The sequence below is a fragment of the Nelumbo nucifera genome, chromosome 1 (assembly GCF_055504915.1).
Source record: "Nelumbo nucifera cultivar China Antique chromosome 1, China Antique-T2T, whole genome shotgun sequence".
Lineage (NCBI taxonomy): Eukaryota > Viridiplantae > Streptophyta > Magnoliopsida > Proteales > Nelumbonaceae > Nelumbo > Nelumbo nucifera.
The window spans coordinates 198,825,177-198,846,864 of NC_142649.1; the positions used below are offsets into that span (position 1 = coordinate 198,825,177).

The following is a 21,688-nucleotide window of genomic DNA, read 5'->3' on the forward strand; positions in this document are numbered from 1 at the left end:
TAACAGGAATCAGACATCTCAATAAGAGAAAAAAAAAGAATGTCATTACAGAAGCAGCGCTTTGTAACTTTATCATACATTGTGGAGACCGGAGAAGCACAAAATTCTAATATCAGAAATACCATTTGGGCCTTAATTCCTGCTCCTTCTCCGTTAGCTCTCTGTACTCGTACCACTCTCCTCCAGCCTTGCCAACCGGCATAGGAGGACGAACAAAGATCTCAACTGGCTTGGGGATATGAATGGCCAACTGTAGTTTTTCGCCACTTTCTTCACTACCTGATATAGAACCTTCATGCATTGTACAGAAGAAGTCCACGGTTACCCATCCAAGGCCAGATATAGCAACATCACAAACGGGTCTGCCAAAGAAAACCCATGTTTAGGATCTTAAAATTGGCAGTAGAGATAGAACTGATTCCAAACTATAATAATAAGGGTAAAAGACTTAAACATATCTCTGGGTTTTCCTAAATTGACTTAGCATGCCCTGAGTTTTTCAAATAGACTTAAAATATACGTTGTAACTGTAAAAGACTATTTTACCCTCTATAATTATTTAAATTTTCAAAAAGAACCAGAGACCCAGACCCCACTGAATCCAACTCCATCTCGTGCTTGGTCACTTTATCTTGAATGTGATCCACATGTGTCGATGAAATGAACAACAATTTTGAGACTGCAGAACTAGATTAGCAGCCTCTTCAGAATGATCCATTGTCAACAAAAACTTAAGAATGTGCTCCCAATCACAAAACCACTCTCTTTTCACCTCTAATCATATTAGGATGCTCCATACTAGGAATCTCAGAAAGAAAAGATTGACCAATCAGAGAGACCCAATCTGGGAACATGACCCAAAGTAATGGTGATCACTGATTTTTCAGTGATTCTGGAGGCAATCCCAAGGGTAAATTTGTTTGAAACAAGGCCTAGTGAATTTACCCTGAAGACAAGAGCTCCATCAACATGCCAACAAAAGGGATTATTGTTGACGAGTGAGGATGCCTTGGAGTTCCAGAGGAGGACAAAGAACGTCAGCATGGTTTTGTGGAATAATGAGATATTCAAATTTCCCCTTGGAAGTTCAACATGGTGCCAACAAAATTTTCTCTCCCCTTTCTTAGATCCCATTCCTTGGCAAAGACACCTCCCAACACATCAAATCTATAAGCTTGCTGCCTTACAATGCCAGGAAAAAGGGTCCTACAGAGATGGGTTTTGAGAGTAGTTTCTTCAATGGTCTCCGTCTCAGTTTCCTTTGTCTCACCATTTTGAATTTGTTCTTAATGGGCAAGCTCCTTATACTCATGTTTAAGTCAAATGGGAACCTCATGCAACTAGTATGGCTGCAAAAGAGAACTTGGGTTAAAAAAAATTAAGCAAGATCCTTGAATAATCATGTTCTGTTGTGGTTGTAGAAACAGAGCAAGAAAAGGAGGAATATTGTTTTAAAAGATTCTTTTATTTTCAAAGGGTAAAATAGGATTTTTAGAATATTAAAAGAGGTTCATGAAATAGGACAAGAAATGAGGGCATGTTTAAGTCTAATGGGTCAGCCCATAAGGTATATTTAAGCCTATTTGAAAAACTCAAGGTATGTTTCTAAGTCAATTTATGAAAACTCACTCAGAGTATGTTTGTATTTTACAATAACAATAACAATAACAATAACAATAACAATAATAATAATAATAATAATAACAATAATAATAATAATAATAATAATAATTTATCCTCTAGGAATATAATAGATCATATTTTTTTACCAAAAAAAATGATTAAAATTCCCTAAGCAAAGGTAAGAATAATGCAGGAAACTCTGCACTTATTTTATTTATTTTTTGGAGTCATCCCGCACAACCAACCTAAGCACAAATCCTATTTTATGTCACTTGAATATTTTCATACTTTTTCTTTGTGGGGTGGGCATTGCAACTTTCAGCTCTACAGTCTACAGATGCCTGCTTTAACTGACCACCTAGACTATAATCTGTCATCAATTAAGAACCCAAAAACAAAATGTTTCTTTATACTCTTTCTCCTTGTTATTATAAAAACCAAATGGATAAATTATTAAATAAATAAATATAAAAGACAAAAATAAAAAAAATATATGAAAATGTACTCTGCCTTCATAAAAAAGCACAAAAAAAAAAGAAAAAACTACTTTTCTCTTTGACAGAGCTTTCTAACAATAATAACACAGTAGAAAAAAGGCCATTGAATGTGTGAAAGTCATTTTAGAAGCAGCTGGGCAGAGATTGAATACAAAGAGGAGCTGGTGGGCACAAGTTTCTATTGGAGGAAAAATTTTGCAAGGGTCTTGATCCACATTTCCTTATTTCACTAGAAAATTCAAAATTTCCCATATCAATAATTTCCCCTAATGTTGGTAATTGGAGCACAATAAATAATTTGGCTCAAGTTATAATAGAAGTTCATACCAGGAAAAAAAAAAGCAATTAAAAACATTGTATCAAATAGAGGCTTCTCTACACGGTCCATCAAGTATGTGAACCCACTATAACCTAATTATCATGAACATTAATCAGAACCGTTAATGCTTCAAAAAGAAAAAGCAGAATCTAAAAAGTTGGGTCACTAGCTAATCAGAACTGTGCAGGATGATGGATTGTTGACTCACATTAATGTAGACAAATATCAGATGGACCTTCATGATGGATTAACAATGACATACCAGTAAATTTAGAGAACATCAAGGTTCAAAGTATCGACACAGGCCGATATGCTGGTATCGGTGCTTTTTTTATGTTTTATTTATCTTTTATCAAAACCGGTTCAGAGGGGTCGGTTTAAGTCCCAGCTACCCTCTGAACCATGGTCTGACCTGATACAACCCCTGGAGGGGCGTATCGGGAAGCCATCGGCACGATACGTATTGGCCGATACGTGTCGACACTTTGAACCTTGGAGCACATGTAATGGGTGGGATCTACGATGCAATGTAAGTTATGGTTGCAAAATTTCATACCAAAACCTTTTTATGAACCATTTGACATGTTTTCCTTTTTTTTTTCTCATGATACTCTAAAGAGTGCGATAAGAGCAAAATGACATAATGACCAATATATATATATGGTCTCTTTTTTAGTTAATAGGCATATATGGTCAAATTCTGTGCAGGGAGTTTCTTAGATGGAATCTATCCAGATCTAAGGCTACTGGCAAATGGACAGAAGCATATGCATTTAGCTTGGAAAAAGAAAATACAAGGCCTTAGCACACCTTGACATTGGGAAAATCAGCCATACCTCCTTCGATCTTCAAAATTTATTTGCAGCTGACGCACTGTTTGGAGTCCTTCCCAATTCTCTGCACTTTGTTTCCCAGTTGGTGGTGTCAATAGAACTCCAAGTTCTTGCTGCAATAATCAAATGAAGGCAAGCCAAAGTATTATATGGACAATGGCATGTAAGATAAACATGTATAATCAATACTAATAGAAAAACATGGATAACTAATCCCATCTTGCAGATTAAAAAACTAAGAACATTAATGGCATGACTACAGGAAGTTTGCCGAAGGCAAGACACCCTCAACAACTGTGCTATTTGATTGTATACAGCTACATGGAAAAAGTACTCAGGATATATCATGATAATACATTAATACATAGAAAAATTGGATCATACCTGAACTTGATCCTTTAAGAATCCTTATATCTTCATTGTTGTAGATTTATAATGATACCCAAAGGTTGTTTAGTCTTTCCATGATCAAAACCACACATTCACATGGGAAAATTAAAGCATTTGACAATACGAAGCACAGGGTTGAAAGAAGTTGTTAACAATAGTTCTATTTCTGGATCATGGAACAGTCACAGAAGCCAAAAGGGTAACCCAGCTGGATCATAAAAGCACAGATAAAACTTCACCATCTTATGTAAGTTGCCAAGGCATGCCTATGCATCATTGATTCATCTCTAGGCTCAACATGAAAACGACAACTGGAGGAAACATTTATTTTTTCAATATTTCCCAACTGTAATTGTAATGGTGTTACAATTTGTCATGATTGTTAGATGGTGAACACATCCACAACTTTCAAAGTTGTTGATTTATTGCCCTTATGGAGGAGATCCCCTCCCGACAGATGTTATGGCCAACCATATGCTAATGAAATACAGGTGCCATTTTGCACGAGATGACTGAATATCACACTGTAGATTATTTCCAGAACCTATTCAAAGTTAAAAAGGCCTTAACCCAATTGCCCTGCAAGCCAGATCGTATCATACAAAACAATTTATCAAGGAAGAGTCTCACCTTGTTCACATTCCCACTTATAAAAGAGAAGTGAAACCAATAGCATCAGTTTTCATCTGTGAAACTCTATTGCATTGGATGAAATGCCGATACATCATCTCTGGTTATGAAATTATGTTTCAAGAACTTTAAATCTCTAAGTGTTATTACCTTATGAAGCCTCAATCAGAATATATTCAGCTATTAGGAACTTAGGGATTCTTTTGCCTCACCAACTTTCCAAGGATGGTGTAAGATGAAGGCAAGAGTTAAGAATTACATTGGCTGCAATTGTGTAGCCAGAAATTTTTAGTACATCATTTTATTTGGTATATATTTATCCAGATATTCATAACAAGGGAGAGATTGAGGAGGCTGTCACCCATAGAACTAGAGTAGGATGGCAAAATGGAGGGGTGCACCTGGAATCTCATGTGATAGGCAAATACCACTGACATTAAAAGGAAATTTCTATGGAACAGTTTTAAGGCCAACTATACTGTAGGGAGCTGAGTATTGGGCAGTCAAGAAACAACAAATTAAAAAAACGAGTGTGGCAGAAATGTGTATGATGAGGCGGATGAGTGGAAAAACTAGAAAGGATTGGGTCAGAAATGAAATGGAAGGTATTTCCGTGCCACTGCCATTTCACTTCTGACCCAATACTTTCTAATGATAGGCAAATACCACTTGGATAAAAAGGAAAATTCTATATAAAAGTTGTAAGGCCAACTATGCTGTATGAAGCAGAATCGGCAGTCAAGAAATATGCCCAAAAAAGGAGTGTGGTAGAAATGATGAGTGGAAAAATTAGAAAGGGTAGGATCAGAAAAGAGAGCAGCTCCAATAGGTGATAAAATGAGAAAGTAAACTAAGATGGTTCAGTCAAATGCATGGAAGACCATCAACAGCACACGTAAGAAGAAGTGATCTGTTGCAAGTTGAAGGGGCTAATAGAGTTATGGATAGAGCAAAAGGACATGGATTGAAGTTGTAAGAAATGATTTAAGTGCTCATAATTAAACAATGGATATGGCATTAAACAGAATGGAAGGGTGAAACAGGATTCATGTAGCCGACCCCATATAGTTTGCATAAAGCTTGGATGATGATGATGATATTTATCCAGACAACAAGAAATCAAAGAGCTTTCTTTTTCTTAACTTATATATGCATACACACATAACTGAAAGATACATGATACTCAGTTTCATTTGGTAAAAATAGAAATAGGGGGGAGGGGGAGCCAAGGCGGTTCGTAGAACTAAATGGGTTTGAACCAGCAAAAGCAATTTAATAAGCTAAGCAACCTCAATATTCCAGTTATGGAAAAGAACCGAGGTTTCATTTGGCATTCCTTATTTTGCAGTTAAAAACTGTGTTCATAGGGGCATTTTAATTGCAAAAAGGAGATAAGTCCTTAAAAATAAGGAATGACAAATGCAGCCTAATTATGAAAACAAAGAACTCAAGATTACCTGGTAAAATTCATCTGCTTGAGTAGTGGGTACCATATGAATCCGCAATGCCTTGGGTCCATAGAAGGTTAAACGTGTAGATGGATGCACCTGGAATTTCTTGTCTAATCAGTTAAAACTGAATAACATTGTCTTGCAGTGGTAAAACCAATGAACACAAAAGTAAAAAGGAAAAAGATATTAGGAGAAAAACCTTCAAGACATCAATTCTGACAAGACCTCCCCAAAAAAATGAAAATCCATTCAAATCACTGGCTTCAGTTTCACATGACATTGTCTTTTGGGAAGCTACCTGAACATTCCAATATGTTAGGTTAGGAAAAAGCATAAGGCCCAAATTGAAATCTTTAAGGAAATGTTTGTTTGTTTGTTATTGGAATAATATATGCAAGGAAATGTTAGAAGAAAGACAAAAGGGAACATACAGGGAATATTTGACCCCGGAGACGACTTTGAGGAGCAAGGGCAGGTAGGTCTTCTGAATGAACAACTGCTGCTTGCCTATGGTGGAGATGTACTCCAGGTGTGTCAAATAACTTCTGTAATGCATGAGAAAAAACAACTAGTAAGGTTTTATCTTGACTTTAGAGAGGAAAGTCCATGTCAACAAACATCAAATTCTTTTTTCTTCTTTTCTCATGGGTGAGCTTTAAAACTCCGATTAGTTCAACGAATATAGTGACTCTTTAGAAAGATAGGACATGAGTTCAAGGATATAAAGCTGATCGCTTTAGAAAGATAGGGCGGGCACTAAACATGACCACACAAGGAAAATAAAAAAAAATGTCAAGTTCAAAAAAAAAAAAAAAGTAGGCAAGAAAAGGATTGTTACAAGGGTAAGAAGAAGTGTACAAAAAAAAAAAAAAAACTTGCATAACAATTCATTATTAACAGTAGTAAAAAGCATGTCCTTGGGAACTCAGAAGATAGATAATTAGTGAAGACAGGGAAGAGCCCCAAGTTCCAATAAACATTGTCAAGATAAGAATATACCCCGCCTCCAAGAAAAGCATCTATTTGTATAGGACCCAAGGTAGTTCCAGGAACAGCAGACTGGATTGGTTTGTATTTCCGTGCCACTGCAGCTACTGGATCCTTTTGTGCCATCATCTCTATTATTTCAAAAAGTAACAAGTTAAAAATATAAAAAAAAAATCTGCCTTATACATTTATAGATTAAAGATAGAATAAAAAACCTTGAAAGAAAGAAAGGAAATACCATATAGAAACAGATTTAGAATAGCAACAACAACAATAACAAAGGTGGTGGTGGTGGTGGTGGTGGTGGTGGTGGTGATGATGATGATGATGCTGATGATGATGAATCGATTAAAATGATTGAACACTTATTAAAATGAAAAGCCTGGACACAAGTAGATTGATGAACTTGATGAACTTACACCTCAAAAGAAAAAAAGAAAAAAAGAAAAAAAGTAGATTGATGAACTTGAAACTAAGACAGCTTGATTGATTTGAATTAGTGGGCAACTGGTATTGAATAAAACCACTAAGTTACAGAAATAGTGAAATTAGAATTAATAAAGGACATTAGCCTCCTGGTGACAATAAAAAAATGTAAGTTCTTTTTCTTTTAATTTGATCATTATCAGTAAAAAAATTGGTACTCTGTTGCTGTAACATGGATCCTTTTCTAAATCAGACTGGGCTGGCTGATCAAAACTTGGTTCATCAGAAGAACCCTTACCGGTTCAGTTAAAACTGATAAACCAGATTTTTTTTATACTATTAGTTGAACTGGAAAAGGTAACCAGGACGTTTTATGTTATTAAAGTTTTCTCCAGTTTTCAAAACATTGTCTCTCTGCATCAGTAGATGTGAGTCATGTGACTCCACTCAGGTAAGTGCGAATAAGCAGTGAGCCTCCTTCACCATCCAACCTTTAGAAGGCTAGTACTGGACTGGGAGATAGAAAAATGTATCATACTGCCGGGGATTTTGGAGGATGATGAACTAATATTCCCTAATGCCAAGGACCAAAGGATTAGATGATTCCAAAGGTGAGTTTTTAGTTCAGTCATCCTACACCAAATTTATAAGAGTTGCAGAAGCCACTTCAGATTTATCTAAATTATGAGGAAATAGGGTGCTCCATGAGTATCTTTGCATGTCTTGTGCCACTAATGGCCTTGAAAAAGATATGTACCCAATCAGCTCAAATCAAGGAATATCAACTTGGCAAGTCTTTAATGTGTAAGTGGAAGTATCAGCCAACCTCTTGTGTCTTACAATGTAAGGCTGCAACAGAGATCTGGTGGTTTTCCTATACATCCATAGAGTTGAACAGAAGATCCCTACCTGAGTACCTCTTCTCTAATCTTGGCAAACAATTTCTTTTGAAATTAAGATAGCAGCGTTTTGGAGAACTACCTCTTCCACATTACAATATGGCATATGTGGAAGGAGAGGCATAAAGAAATCATTAAACATAGATCACAACCATTATAAAGAATATGGAAAGGCATTAGCTTGTTTATCATGGGTGATGAGAATAAAAATTATCATATTTTTATCCCTAAATATACAGTCTTTTATACTTAATTAGTACTTAATTGGACTCATTACTCTTGTATTTCGATTCAGGGCATGAAAGAAGGCGTCAGAAGAAAAACAAGGCTAATCGGGTGAGTTTGCACAGTTTCGGCGCCGCTTAGTAATCTGGGCATAACTCTCCCATCCGGACTCCGATTGAGATGATTCAAGATGCATTGGAAAGATAAGGAAGAACTCTACAACTTTCATGTTTTGAGTTTTGATAGATTCGGGCTGCATCGAAGTCAAAATCGGACCCGAAGTCTGAGCAAATTCGCAGGGAAGCCCAGTTCGCAGCAAAAGCCCAACTCGCAGAGAAGCCTTGCAGCGGCCCAATTCGTTGAGGAAGCCTAATACGAATGCAAGAATAAGAAACTGTAAAGAGTCCTATCAAATTTAATTTTCTGATGTAATTCTAGAAAGATAAAGGAGATTGAGATTACTAGATAAGAGATAAGGATAGGATTAGATTAGGACTTTCTATTTTTAAGGAAGAACTCCAAGGAGTTGGAAACAGCCCCTCCTCCTAAAGCTATATAAAGGGGGGGCGGACTAGCACCAAGGCATCAATCAATTTCTGGAGCAATCAAGGAGAAATCCTCCAAGAGAGCTTCAGCCTTCAAGAAGGCAGTCGACAACGCAGGAGGAGAAAAGGAGGAAGGTGGCGGCAAGGAGAAGAAGTTCATCGATCTCAACCTCAAGGGGTGACATCATGAGTTCTTTCTTATACCTTGTTTGTTTAATTTCCTTTATCATGAACTAATCTATTTGTAGCTAGGGCTGTGGAAAGCCTAACCACGACCATGGATTGATTTTTATTTAATTCAACCAAGTTGTTTTTATTTTCATATTGTCTATGAGTTATTATGCATAATGCAATTAGGAGCTTGGCCACCTCCTAGTTGATTTGGTTTATATGAATGAACCAGAAGGGGAATTCATATAAAAGACTAAATAATTCATAGTGTGAATTGAAAGGTATATAGGAATATATATACATGATTCATATGATGACACAGGTTTTTCATAGAACTTAATGCACTTTCTATCTCGAGAACCCTAATCGAGGGATCGAAGGGTTACTTGATAGAAGTAAGTCTGATATATCCTGGGAGGGAATATCAAATAAATTAGGAAAGACTTCAGCTTATGAAAATAATAAATCATCTTGGTTAATTTAATAAATTGATGTTCATTGGGATGGTTAGGTGGACCAATAGTCCTAGCGCTTTCAATTAAATCGTTGCAAGTTCAGTCGTTGATTGCCTTTGTTTTTATTTCTGTTCTTTCTTTTTCTATCTTTAATTTTCAGTAGTTCCTATTGTTAGAATTCGGTTGTTCAAATAATTGAAGGAAGCTATAGTTCTAATACTTATTTTGTTAAATCCTCGTGGGAACGATATTTTTATACTACTTGATAACTAGTGCACTTGCTAGGGTTATATAATTATAGCTATCAATGGGCAGCGCCAATGGTTTACAGAGTTCAAGGAAATCAACAGATCTGATTTTGAATTCTAACTGGGAAGAGTTAATGTGTCATTAAAGATAAATATATCAGGAAGTTCTGTAGGTTTATCTGTGAAATTGGCACTGCAAATCTAATAGATATTTTTCGTAACTACAAAAGGATTGTCTGTTTGAGACCAATAAAATAACATGCATAATGCAAACAAAAAACACTAATAGGAGAAGCATGTGGAGTGCAAAGAGGAAAAGCTAGAAACATTAGCCCCAAGCAATGAAATCATCTAAACTCTCAATAATAAGAAACAGAAAATTGTGTCCTACTCCCATGCTGATAAACACATACAAGGGGTAAAAGGTCTCCCTTTAAATGATTATATAATCCATGCTGAAGCAAGGAGTGGATGAAAGGAGTCACAGTAACTTACTCAGTAAAGCATTGATGAATGCAGATTTTCCAACATTAGCTGATCCCTGTACCATGAGAGCAGCACTTATATAAGACACACAATGCACAAATTTGAAACTAAACAGATGCAGTATAAAGTTTGAAAGCTGACTATGGAGAACTAAAACTTTAAAAAAATAGCAGAAAATGTCAACACATGAAAAACAAAAGCAAATAACTGAATGGCACATAAAGAAAGATTGCTGATATTGTTTCACATCCTATAGTCTCCAAAGTACTTAAGAAACATGCAAATGAATGTGCAAGCACAAATATGTAGCTGTCCAAGGATGATAAAGAAAGGTAAAACTTCTATATGAATTGCACATGTACAAATTTAAAATATATTTGCCTTAAATTGTTGATTTATCACCAGAGAAGACTTAAAACCAATAGTTCACTTTCCATTCTAATATTCTATTCAAGAGTTATCGGTATTTGTCAAATCTCTTCTTATCTAACGAAACATTATTGGATTGAAAGACAAAGACAATGTTGACAAAGAGATAGTTTTTCCTGGATGAAAAATTATATATAATTGTTAAGCTTTGGTGACAGGTAGGAAGTGTATTCAGGAATTGGGAATGACACATCCAAGCAATTTTTTCAGGACCATAGCGGAAGGTGACTTATTAGAACAGAATTATGGGCAGTGCTGCATGGGCTCTGTTGTTAGATTTAAGCTGTTTTTTTATTCATGCTGTTAGAATGCTGTCAGCCTAGACTGCCGCCAGGGATTCAGGGACCTACCGCCAGCACTGATTTCTTCGACTCTCACATTTTTCTCTTCTTCTCCTCTCCTTTCTTCTCTCCTCTCTCTTCTTCCTCTTTCTTGTACGATTACATGGGATCAGAGCACAACTCTGGGCAATAGGAGTTGTGTTTTCCACTGAGAAGTATCCATCACACCCAGGCGTCAGTTTTCTTGGACTATGAAGACAAAAAATCTAACCGGACTGATAAGAAATACCTCTTGTCACTTCTTCTGGGTTCTTCCTTGGTCGTAGCACCAAGGTAACCCTAGTTGGTGGAGGCCGATGCTGTGAAGCTTCCTTTTTTACCTTCGGCTAATGCTGTTGATTTCAGCAAGAAGAAAGATCTCGATCAAGAGATGAGAGGAGGAGAAGAGAAGAAGGAAGAAGGAAGAAGAAAGAAGAAGAAGAAAAAGAGCGGAGAGAAGGAAGAGGCGAAAGATTTAGACCAAAAACGTAAGCTGGTGGTGCCTAGCATTTGTATTTATAAGTTAGGGCGACTACATAAAAATTAAAAAGTTAAAATGACAAAAGTGCCCCTGCGGCACATAACTAAGATTACATCACTCCCCCTCAAGTTGGGGCATAGATATCAATTGTCCCCAACTTGTCACAAAGATTATAGTGCCGCATGGAATTTAATCCTTTAGTAAGGGTGTCTGCTAGTTGTTCCTCAGAGATGATGTAGGGAGTGCAAACTCCTCCTTTTTCCAATTTTTTCCTGATGAAGTGTTTGTCAACCTCTATATGTTTAGTTCTATCATGGAGAACAGGGTTGGTTGCAATGTTAATAGCAGCCTTATTGTCACAGTATAATGACATAGGATCACTGAGAGGAAAGCCCAATTCACCCAAGAGATTCTTTATCCATAGAAGTCCTGCCACACCATGAGACATGGCTCTATATTCAGCTTTTGCACTCGATCTGGCCACCACACTTTGTTTCTTACTCCTCCAAGTAACCAAGTTTCCCCCAACAAAAGCACAATAGCCAATAGTAGATTTTCTGTCATTCACAGAACCAGCCCAATCTGCATCAGTGTAAACCTCAACTATCATATGCCCATGTTTTCCAAACAAGAGTCTTGTCCTAGGGAATTTCTTCAAATATCTAAGAACTCTGTGTGCTGCCTCCAAGTGTGTGGCCTTGGGAGCATGCATAAACTGACTAAGGACTCCCACTGCATACGCAATGTCAGGTCTTGTCATAGATAGGTAGAGAAGTCTACCCACCAATCTTTGATACTGCTTTATATCTGCTATGGGCTCATCACTGCAATCCCTGAGCCTATGGTTTACATCTATAGGAGTGTTAGCAAGTTATGCTCCAAGCTTCCCCGTATCTTTCAGGAGATCAAGAACATATTTCCTCTGGGAGATTAAGATACCCTGATTAGAGCGGCCACTTCAATTCCAAGGAAATAATGTAAAGGCCGCAAATCCTTCACTTTAAATTGAGTGGCCAAGAATCTCTTCAATTTTTGTATCTCTGAGTCCCAATCACCGGTGATAATAATGTCATCAACATACACAATTAAATCTATCATTCTTCCTTACTCTCTCTTCACAAAGAGTGTGTGATCAGGCTGACACTACTTAAAACCCATCTGTTGAACTGCATTGTGGAACCTACTGAACCAGGCCCTTGGAGACTGTTTTAAACCATACAAAGATTTCTTTAGTCTACATACTTTTTGTTCATCTCCTTTAGCACGAAAACCTGGAGGTTGGATCATATACACTTCTTCTAAGTCACCATTCAAAAAAGCATTTTTAATGTCCAGCTGATGAAGTTCCCAATCTAGATTTGCTGCTAAAGAAAGGAGGACTCGAATAAAATTCATTTTTGCTACAGGTGCAAAGGTTTCCACATAATCAACTCCATACACCTGTGAAAAACCTTTTGCAACTAGTTGGGCCTTGTACCTCTCTCCACTGTGCCATCTGCCTTATGTTTCACAGAGGATACCCATTTGCACCCCACAGGTTCCTTTCCTTCAAGACGATCTACCAGCTCCCATGTGCCATTTTTGTGAAGGGCATTGACCTCCTCCTTCATTGCATCTGTCCATTCAGGAGCAAGTAAAGCTTCTGCAACACTCTTAGGAAAGGAAACACTGTCAATAGTAGAGAGGAAAGCACGGAAAGAGGATGAAACATGCTCATAGGATAAGGAAAGGGCCATCGGGTGGTGTGTGGTGCATGATCTGACACCTTTCCTCTTAGCAATAGGAAGATCCAGATCACAATTAGAAGTATCAATATCAATGGGCACAAGGATGTCAACTAGAACAATAGTACCTAGATACGGTGATTGATTCAACCCCTGAGAGTTCGATGGTACAGGTTACACAGCTTCAGGATGCTCTGTGTCTATTGAACTTCGTTGATCACAACCTTGACTTTTGTACTGCTATCTACGAAAGACCCAAAATGGAGGAGGGTCAAGAGGAGAAGCCAACAAAACCTGTCTCTGTTTCTCCTCACTTGGACTCTCCTCCTGAGGAGAAGCAAGAAAGAAAGGCACATCTTCAAAGAAAGAAACATCCATAGATACAAAATACTTTTTGTAAATAGGGTCAAAGCAACAATAACCTTTTTGGGAAAGGGGATAGCCAAGGAAAACACAAACAATGGCTTTGGGATCTAGCTTACCACGGGTAGGTGATAGATCATGGACAAAACACTTACACCCAAAGACACGCAAAGGGATAGGAAACAATGGAGCTGTAGGGAAGATGAGCTGATGAGGGGACTTGTACTCCAAGAGATGAGATGGCATCCGATTGATAAGATAAGCCGCAGTCATAACAGCATCCACCCAGAACCTTTTTGGAACATTCATGTGTATCAACAACCCTCGAGCAACCTCTAAGAGAAGACGATTCTTTCTCTCTACAACCCCATTCTGTTGAGGGGTTCGAGAATAAGAACTATGATGAATAGAGCCACAAGTTTCAAAAAATTCTGTGAAGTCACCATGAAAGTACTCTTTGGCATTGTCTGATTGGAAAGTTCAAATCTCTGCTTGAAATTGTGTATACCATACGTTGGAAGGCTCATGGAGTCAATACTGTTGTTCATTCCTCCTTGGTTAAAAGAGGTTCCAGAGGTTGCTGAATCTTCAGAATTCATGACTGACGCTTACTAAGACAACAACAGTCCCTTCACTTCAGTCAATACACACAAACCTTACTTTAAGTTTTCTGACAGTTGGAACACAATCACAGCCCTTGCTGCAACACACTTTCACTGATCTAACGGGCCTCTCCAAGGCTAATATAAGCCACAAGCATCAATACACGGTTTCTGTAACAGTCAACCAAACCAGGTCACTCATGACCTACAACTAATTCCATAAGTTCACAGGTTTCTGGATCATCTGACCCACAAAGAAGGGTTTAAACCTCCCTTATACCATTCGGTCAAGGCAACCCTCAACCTGTTCTTGGTACCAGCACAAAGAACCAAAGAAAAAAAGGTTTAAAAAAACCTGTCCAAGTTCAGTTCAGGTGATTTCTGGAATTTCCAGTCCAAGAATAATAAAAGAGAATAGAAAAAAGGAGCCACCAATCTCTTGGAAGGACTCAACCAGTCATCAAGAATTTTCTGCAATCGCTTCAGTTGATTTCTGCCCAGAACAGGAGAGGGAGATCCAGCCGATGAGTTCTCAGGTCCAGAACAATCTTCTGCAATCACTTCAGTTGAGTTTCTGCCCAGAACTGGAGAGGGAGATTCAGCCAATGAGTTCTCAGGTCCAAAATTGACTTCGTTTCTTCATTCTCAGTCAAGTGTACACAGAGGATGTCATCGACCAAAAAAAAAAATTTACAGAGCACCAACCTGCTCTGATACCATGATTTCGGCAAGAAGAAAGATCTCAATCAAGAGATGAGAGGAGGAGAAGAGAAGAAGGAAGAAGAAAGAAGAAGAAGAGAGGAGAGAAGGAAGAGGCGAAAGATTTAGACCAAAAACATAAGCTGGCGGTGCCCAGCATTTGTATTTATAAGTTAGGGTGACTACATAAAAATTAAAAAGTTAAAATGACAAAAGTGCCCCTGCGGCACATAACTAAGATTACATCAGCTGTGAAGGCCTAGTTGTGTTTTCTGCACCTTCGTACAGGTGCTGTACAGGGGTGTGTGATCCCCTTTGTCCAGGTATGTGCTGTGTTTAAAATTGGTGTGTTAAGTGTGGAGTTTACAGCAGTATACTTCTTCCTGGACTGTTTTTTGGACTGTTTATGTGCTGCAAGTAGCCCTTCAGTAGTGTGTACATGTTTTTCAAAAGCAGTGTGGAATTTTGTGCCTTAATTGTGACTATTAGAAGTAGTACTGGTGTGAGGACTGGTCTTGTGCACCTACAGTTTTGTTTTTGACTTGTAGACCTGCCTTTGAAAATGGTGAATGATGATTCTGCATCATCTAGGGTTACATCAACCCGTGGTACAGCAGGTATGGGGACCGAAAGCATGATGTTCCCTATGCCGATTACTCCTTTAAATGGTCTGAACTACTTGGAGTGTGCCAAAGGTGTAAAACTTATGTAACAGCAAGGGGAAAAGCTGGTTACATAAATGGAAGGGTGAAAGAACCCAAGAGTGGGACTGCTGAACATGATCAGTGGGACCAAGAAAACAGTATGGTGATGTCCTGGCTTGTTGCAGCCATGGAATCTGATGTGAAAAAGAATTTTATGTGGGCAGATACTGCAAATGAGATATGGGAACAGGCCAAAACCACCTATTCTGAGCAAAGGGACTTTGCTAAGATCTATCAGTTACAAGCTGAATCTTCAACTTGTAAACAGGGAAACCGTAGCTTATCAGCCTATTATTCAGCTCTTACCTCAATTTGGAAGGAATTGGACCACTATCAGGCTATAGAATGGAAACACAAGGATGATGCTAGAGCCTATAAGAAGTTGGTTTCTCAGTAGAGGGTTTTCGCCTTCTTGTTGGGACTAAACCCCATATATGAACCCCTTACAGTTCAGATTTTAAAGAGTTGCCTTCAATCCAAGAGGTGTATGCCCTTGTTCAGCCTGAGGAAAGTAGGCAGAGTGTGATGTGGTAGCATTAGCTGCAATGGGTGGAAATAATATGGGAAAGAAAAATGATTCGAAGAAAGCCGATGATAAGGACAAGCAGCGATTTAAAAGGTGTGCTTGAGGCGCGCCTAGGCGCATTTCAGGGTATGCGCCTCGCCTAGGTCCTAGGCGCAGCCCTTTCAAAAGGCACAAACCTGATCCACCACGCCCCTCAAGGCAAGCCCAAACAAGTCCATGTTGTTTATTCATTCATCCTAATAAAATGCCTTCTTAAAAAGCAATTAAAACTATAAAATCATTATTTTTTGTGTGAAAACTAAGAATTTAAGACCTAACATGGACTTGTTTGGGCTTGCCTCGAGGGTGTGGCACAAAGGCGACTCGTAGAATCAAGAATGTAATATGTTTTACATTAGCTACTTGAAGTAATGCAATTGAGTGAAAAAAGAGATTAGAGGTTTTACATGCTTGAAAATGTTTTATATGTTTGATTTTATTTTTAAATTCTCATTTGAATATGCTTTACATCTTATGTTTATGTATTTTAATTTTAGATAATAGGTTTTCTAAAACATTATTTTAAAATTTAAGTTTATATTTTCTATTAATATTTTTTTTAATTTTTATTTGGCATTTTTTTAATTTTCTGACATTTTTTATTTTTTATCTTTTTTTTTGTATTTTTGTGCCTTGCTTCAAAAAGGCGCACACCTCGCCTTGCGCCTCAGGCACAAATTGACCCCTACGCCTTTTTTGCACCTTGTGCTTTTAAAACATGGAGGATAAGTGGTTCTGCACCCACTGCCGTTGTTTAAGACATACACGTGACACATGTTGGGAGCTCCATGAGAGACCAAAGTGGGCAGTAAAGAACCAAGAACAAGGTAAGGTACAAAGTCAGAAGAAGCCTAATACAACACAGCGCAACAAATGTGGTAACCCAAGAAATTCAGTCTGTTGGGGTGCCAACTAATACTACTCGAGAGCACTTCATTGGTTCTGACCCCAAGGAAGACATTATGAACTCCTTCCGTAGTCACTTGGAATCATATGGTAGGGCCTTGCGCCAGATGGATAGATTAGCTACTGGTAACCCTTCTACTTCATTTGCATCTACATCAGGTAATGCAGCTTCTGCCTTCCATGTCTCCACAGCCACTGATTCCCCCTGGATCATTGACTCAAGGGCTTCTAATCACATGACCAATAAGCCAAACCTATTCAGTTCTTATAACCTTTTGTCAGGAAGGGATAAGGTGAGACTTGCAGATAGATCTTTTTCCTCCATTGCAGGCCAAGGATCAATATCCCTTCCTCAAGGACTTAACTTGGATAATGTTTTGCATGTCCTTCAGCTACCTATCAACCTTCTTTCTATTAGTAATATCACAAATTCATTAAATTGCAGTGTAACCTTTTTTCTTGATTCATGTATTTTTCAAGACCTAACTTCTAGGAGGACGATTGGTAGAGGAATCTTAGTGGATGGTCTCTACACTCTCAACAACAAGGTTGGTTTCTCGGTGTTATCTTCAGAGTCTCATAGTCAGTCAAATAAGGGTCAATTTATTTTTGTGGCATAATAGGTTAGGTCATGTGTCTTTTGAAATAATAAAGTCTTTGTTTCCGTTTTTATTTAAGCCATGTTCAGTGTCAGATTTCCATTGTCAAACGTGTCAATTGAGCAAGCAATGTAGAACAATATTTTCTTCAAGTAATAAAAGATCAAGTTTTCCTTTTCATAGTATATTCTGATGTGTGGGGGCCTACTACCATAACTTCGGAGGGTAGGTATAAGTACTTTATTACATTGGTTGATGATTTCTCCCACTATAAATGGGTTTTTCCCATGCATAGCAGAGACAAAGTCCTAAAGATCGTAAGAGATTTCCAAAGGATGGTGTTTACACAATTCCACGTGGAAGTTCAGATTTTTCAATCCAATAATGCAAAGGAATATTTCCATGGTGAGCTAACTGAGTTCTTTGTTTCCCATGGATTGATTCATAGAAGCTCATGTGCAAGAACACCACAACAAAACGTTGTAGAAAGAAAGAACAGACACCTCCTTGAGGTAGCCCGACGGATGATGATACATATGAATGTTCCCAAACGATTTTGGGTTGATGTTGTACTTGCTGCTACTTATGTCATAAACCGCATGCCCTCCAGAGTGTTAAACTACAAGGCCCCTCATCAGTTATTGTTTCCTCAGTTTCCATTCCCATGAGGGTGTTTGGTTGTCGTGCTTTCGTCCATGACTTGTCCCCACCCCGTGGTAAGTTGTATCCTCAATCTTTTCCATGTGTCTTTCTGGTGTATCCCTCCTCACAAAAGGGTTACCGATGCTTTGATCTCGTTGGTCATAAGTTTTTTGTCTCCATGGATGTCTCTTTTTTTGAGTCTGAACCGTTCTTCCCTACCTCTCCTCAAGGGGAGAGTAATGTGGAAGAGGAGAAGCAAGCCCGGGTTCGTCAAGTCTCCCTTCCTTCTATTCTGGATCTCGCTCCTTTTCATGTCATCCAACGTCAACGCCGTAGAGATCAACAATGTAACAAAGATGTGGAGCCACCAAACACTGAGCAACCAACACTATCTAATTCCTAAGAGGTAAGTCCAACACCTGTTGATCCCATAGCCCCTGTTTCGGTTGTGGATGGCCTTGACATTCCTATTGCTCATGGAAAGGGGGTCAGGTCATGCACTACCAAACACCCCATTACCCAGTATGTGTCCTATGACCACATTTCCCCCTCTCACCGTGCCTTCCTGTCTGCAGTTGATAGTATTCCCATACCCATAAATGTGGCAGAGGCTTTAAAATACCATGAATGGACATATGCTATGAAGGAGGAGATCAATGCCCTCCATAAGAATCAAACATGGGAGTTGGTGGATCTTCCAATAGGGAAAGACCCAGTTGGGTGTAAGTGGATGTTTACAGTGAAACACGAGGCAAACGGGACAACTGAAAGGTACAAAGCAAGGCTGGTAGCTAAAGGGTACACCCAAGTTTATGGTGTTGACTATGATGAGGCATTTGCTCCAGTAGCCAAGATAAATTCAATACAGGTTCTTCTATCATTTGCTGCAAAACCTTGATTGAAAATTGCATCAATTGGATATAAAGAAGCATTTTTAAATGGTGATTTGGAGGAGGAGGTGTACATGGTTCAACCTCCTAGTTTTTATGCCAAAGGAAGTGAAAGTAAGGTGTGCAAACTAACAAAGTCTCTCTATGGTCTAAAACAATCTCCTCGAGCGTGATTCAGTAAATTTCATATGGCAGTTCAACAAATGGGGTTCAAGCAATGTCAATCTAATCACACTTTCTTTGTGAAGAGATGTCAAGAACAAGTGGCTCTGTTGATAGTGTACGTAGATGATATCATCATTATAGGAAACTGGAGCACAAAAATACAAAAGTTAAAGGAATTCCTAGCTTCTCAATTCGAAGTGAAAGATCTGGGCCCCCTAAAAGTACTTTATTGGAATTGAGGTTGCCTGCTCAAAAAGGGGCATCTTCATCTCTCAAAGGAAGTATATCCTAGATCTGTTATAGGATACAGGCAAGCTAGGTGCAAAACCAGCTGATACCCCTATGGATGTTGACCATAAACTGGGAAATTGTGATGGTGAACCACTAAAAGATGTGAAACAGTTTCAAAGATTAGTGGGAAGGTTGCTTTATTTGTCCATGACACACCCTGTCATTGCTTACTCAGTCGGAGTCCTAAGCCAATTCATGCATTCCCCTAAAAGACCACACATAGAGGCAGCATAGAGGATTCTTAGGTACTTGAAGAAGCATCCAGGAACAGGATTACTATTTAGCAAACATAATCATCTGAAGATGGAAATCTACACAGATGTTGACTGGGTAGGTGCTGTGGATGATAGAAAATCCAAAAGTGGGTATTGTACCTTTGTAGGAAGAAATCGAGTGACATGGAGAAGTAAGAAGTGAAGTGTAGTGGCAAGGTCAAGTGCTGAAGCAAAGGATAGAGCAATGGCACATGGGGTGGATAAAATTCTTTGGCTGAAGAATCTTTTAGAGAAACTTGGGGTTATTGTTCACAATCTTATGTCCCTCTACTGTGACAACAAGGCAGCCATTAACACTACTAGTAATTCAGTCCTACATGATAGGACCAAGCACATTGAGGTGGACAAGCACTTCATAAGAGAAAAGTTAGAAAAGGGAGAAATTTGCACCCCTTATGTCAAATCCAAGGAGCAACTTGCTGACGTTCTCAGAAAAGGACTTCCACACCTGCGGCACAATGAGTTGTGTGACAAGTTGGGTATGATAGTGTAAAGAGACTGGGCCGAATGGGCCCTAACAGCCTCTTATGTGATATCCTTTATTTTATCTTTTATTTTATGTTGATGGGCCTCACTTAATGGGCCTGTTATTTGTTCTTATTTTATTCTCTTTATGTAACTGCCAAGCTGGCTGCCCACTTAAGGGTATACTTGTCATCATCAATTTGTTTTAGAGACTAATAAAAAAATAGGGTTAGAGGAGAAGGAAGACCGATTCGACTTCTTCTCTTACCTCTTCTCTTCGACATACAAAGCTCTTGCACTATCATTCAGATCTGATTTGTACTGTTAATCACTGATTTTAAACCTGATATTAGAGGACTGATTCACATCTTGGTATCAGAGTGGGTTCAGTTCCTCTTTCTTCTTTTTTCTTTGTTCCTGTACACTCTAAAATCAAGAGAGTGTATGGAGAGATAGGTTCTCTATAGTATAGAGAATCACTTGCCTAGTTGGTAGAAGGGTTTTGAGAGTTTAGTTCTGGCCAGATTTTGCCAAGAAGTGATGTTGTTTTGCTGCTGCCCGAAACCCTAGCCGACTAGAGATTTTCGAGTTACCAGGAAAGGTGAAGCTTGAGTGTGGTGCTCTGTGCTTGGAAGGTGTCTTGTGACTGCTAAAGGAGGGCGGTTCAGGTTTGGAAGAGTTTGGGTTACTCTGGTTGGTGCGGCAATGTCTTCTCTCTCCCGCCCATCTGCTGGACGAAGCAAAACCTTTTCAAGCACCCAAGTTCTGGTTTGACTTCAAGTAAGTTCACATAGTCAAAATTTTATGTTCTTTGATTTTCGTTTGATTAATGGAGACATATGGAAGTGAGTTCAAGCAGGTGCTAGCTTTTGGACCTGCTCCAGTAGATTCCGTTTTGACGGGTGTTACCACAATTAAGCTAGATGGGAGAACTATCTTGCTTGGGCACAGTCTATAAAAATCTATGTTTGTAGTAGAGGAAAACTCGGGTATCTCACAGGCAGCAAGGTGAAACCCGAAGAGACAGACCCTGAATTTGAAAGATGGATGCAAGAGAACTATACTGTTATAAGATGGTTAGTCAACTCTATGCAACCTCATATAAGCCAGCATTATCTTTGGATGTCTTCGGCTAAGGAGATATCGGACAGTGTAACTGAGACCTATTCACAAAAACTGAATGTAGCCAGAGCATACAAATTGAAAAGTGATGTGAAGAACCTGAGACAGGGGGAGAAGAGTGTGGCAATCTACTACTCCATACTAAAGTCCCTATGGTAGGAAATTGATGTTATGGAAACAGTGGTATGGGAGAGTAAAAAGGATGCTGAAATGTATAAAAAGCTAGTGGAGAGAAATAGGGTGTTTGAGTTTCTCACTGGA

General features: G+C 38.6%; 1 protein-coding gene across 2 annotated transcripts in view; it reads right to left on the bottom strand.

Annotated features, from left to right (window-relative positions):
- The window catches only part of NOA1 (P-loop containing nucleoside triphosphate hydrolases superfamily protein), a 52,075-nt gene continuing 30,387 nt past the window's right edge, over positions 1–21,688 (bottom strand). For both annotated transcript variants that reach the window (XM_010266026.3, XM_010266025.3), the window contains 7 exons: positions 10,195–10,240; positions 6,743–6,861; positions 6,175–6,288; positions 5,943–6,041; positions 5,750–5,839; positions 3,276–3,385; positions 1–362 (listed from right to left, as the gene is read on the bottom strand). In XM_010266026.3, coding sequence (XP_010264328.1) covers positions 113–362; positions 3,276–3,385; positions 5,750–5,839; positions 5,943–6,041; positions 6,175–6,288; positions 6,743–6,861; positions 10,195–10,240 — 828 coding nt within the window. In that variant the 3' untranslated portion in view covers positions 1–112. The remainder of the gene's footprint in view (positions 363–3,275; positions 3,386–5,749; positions 5,840–5,942; positions 6,042–6,174; positions 6,289–6,742; positions 6,862–10,194; positions 10,241–21,688) is intronic.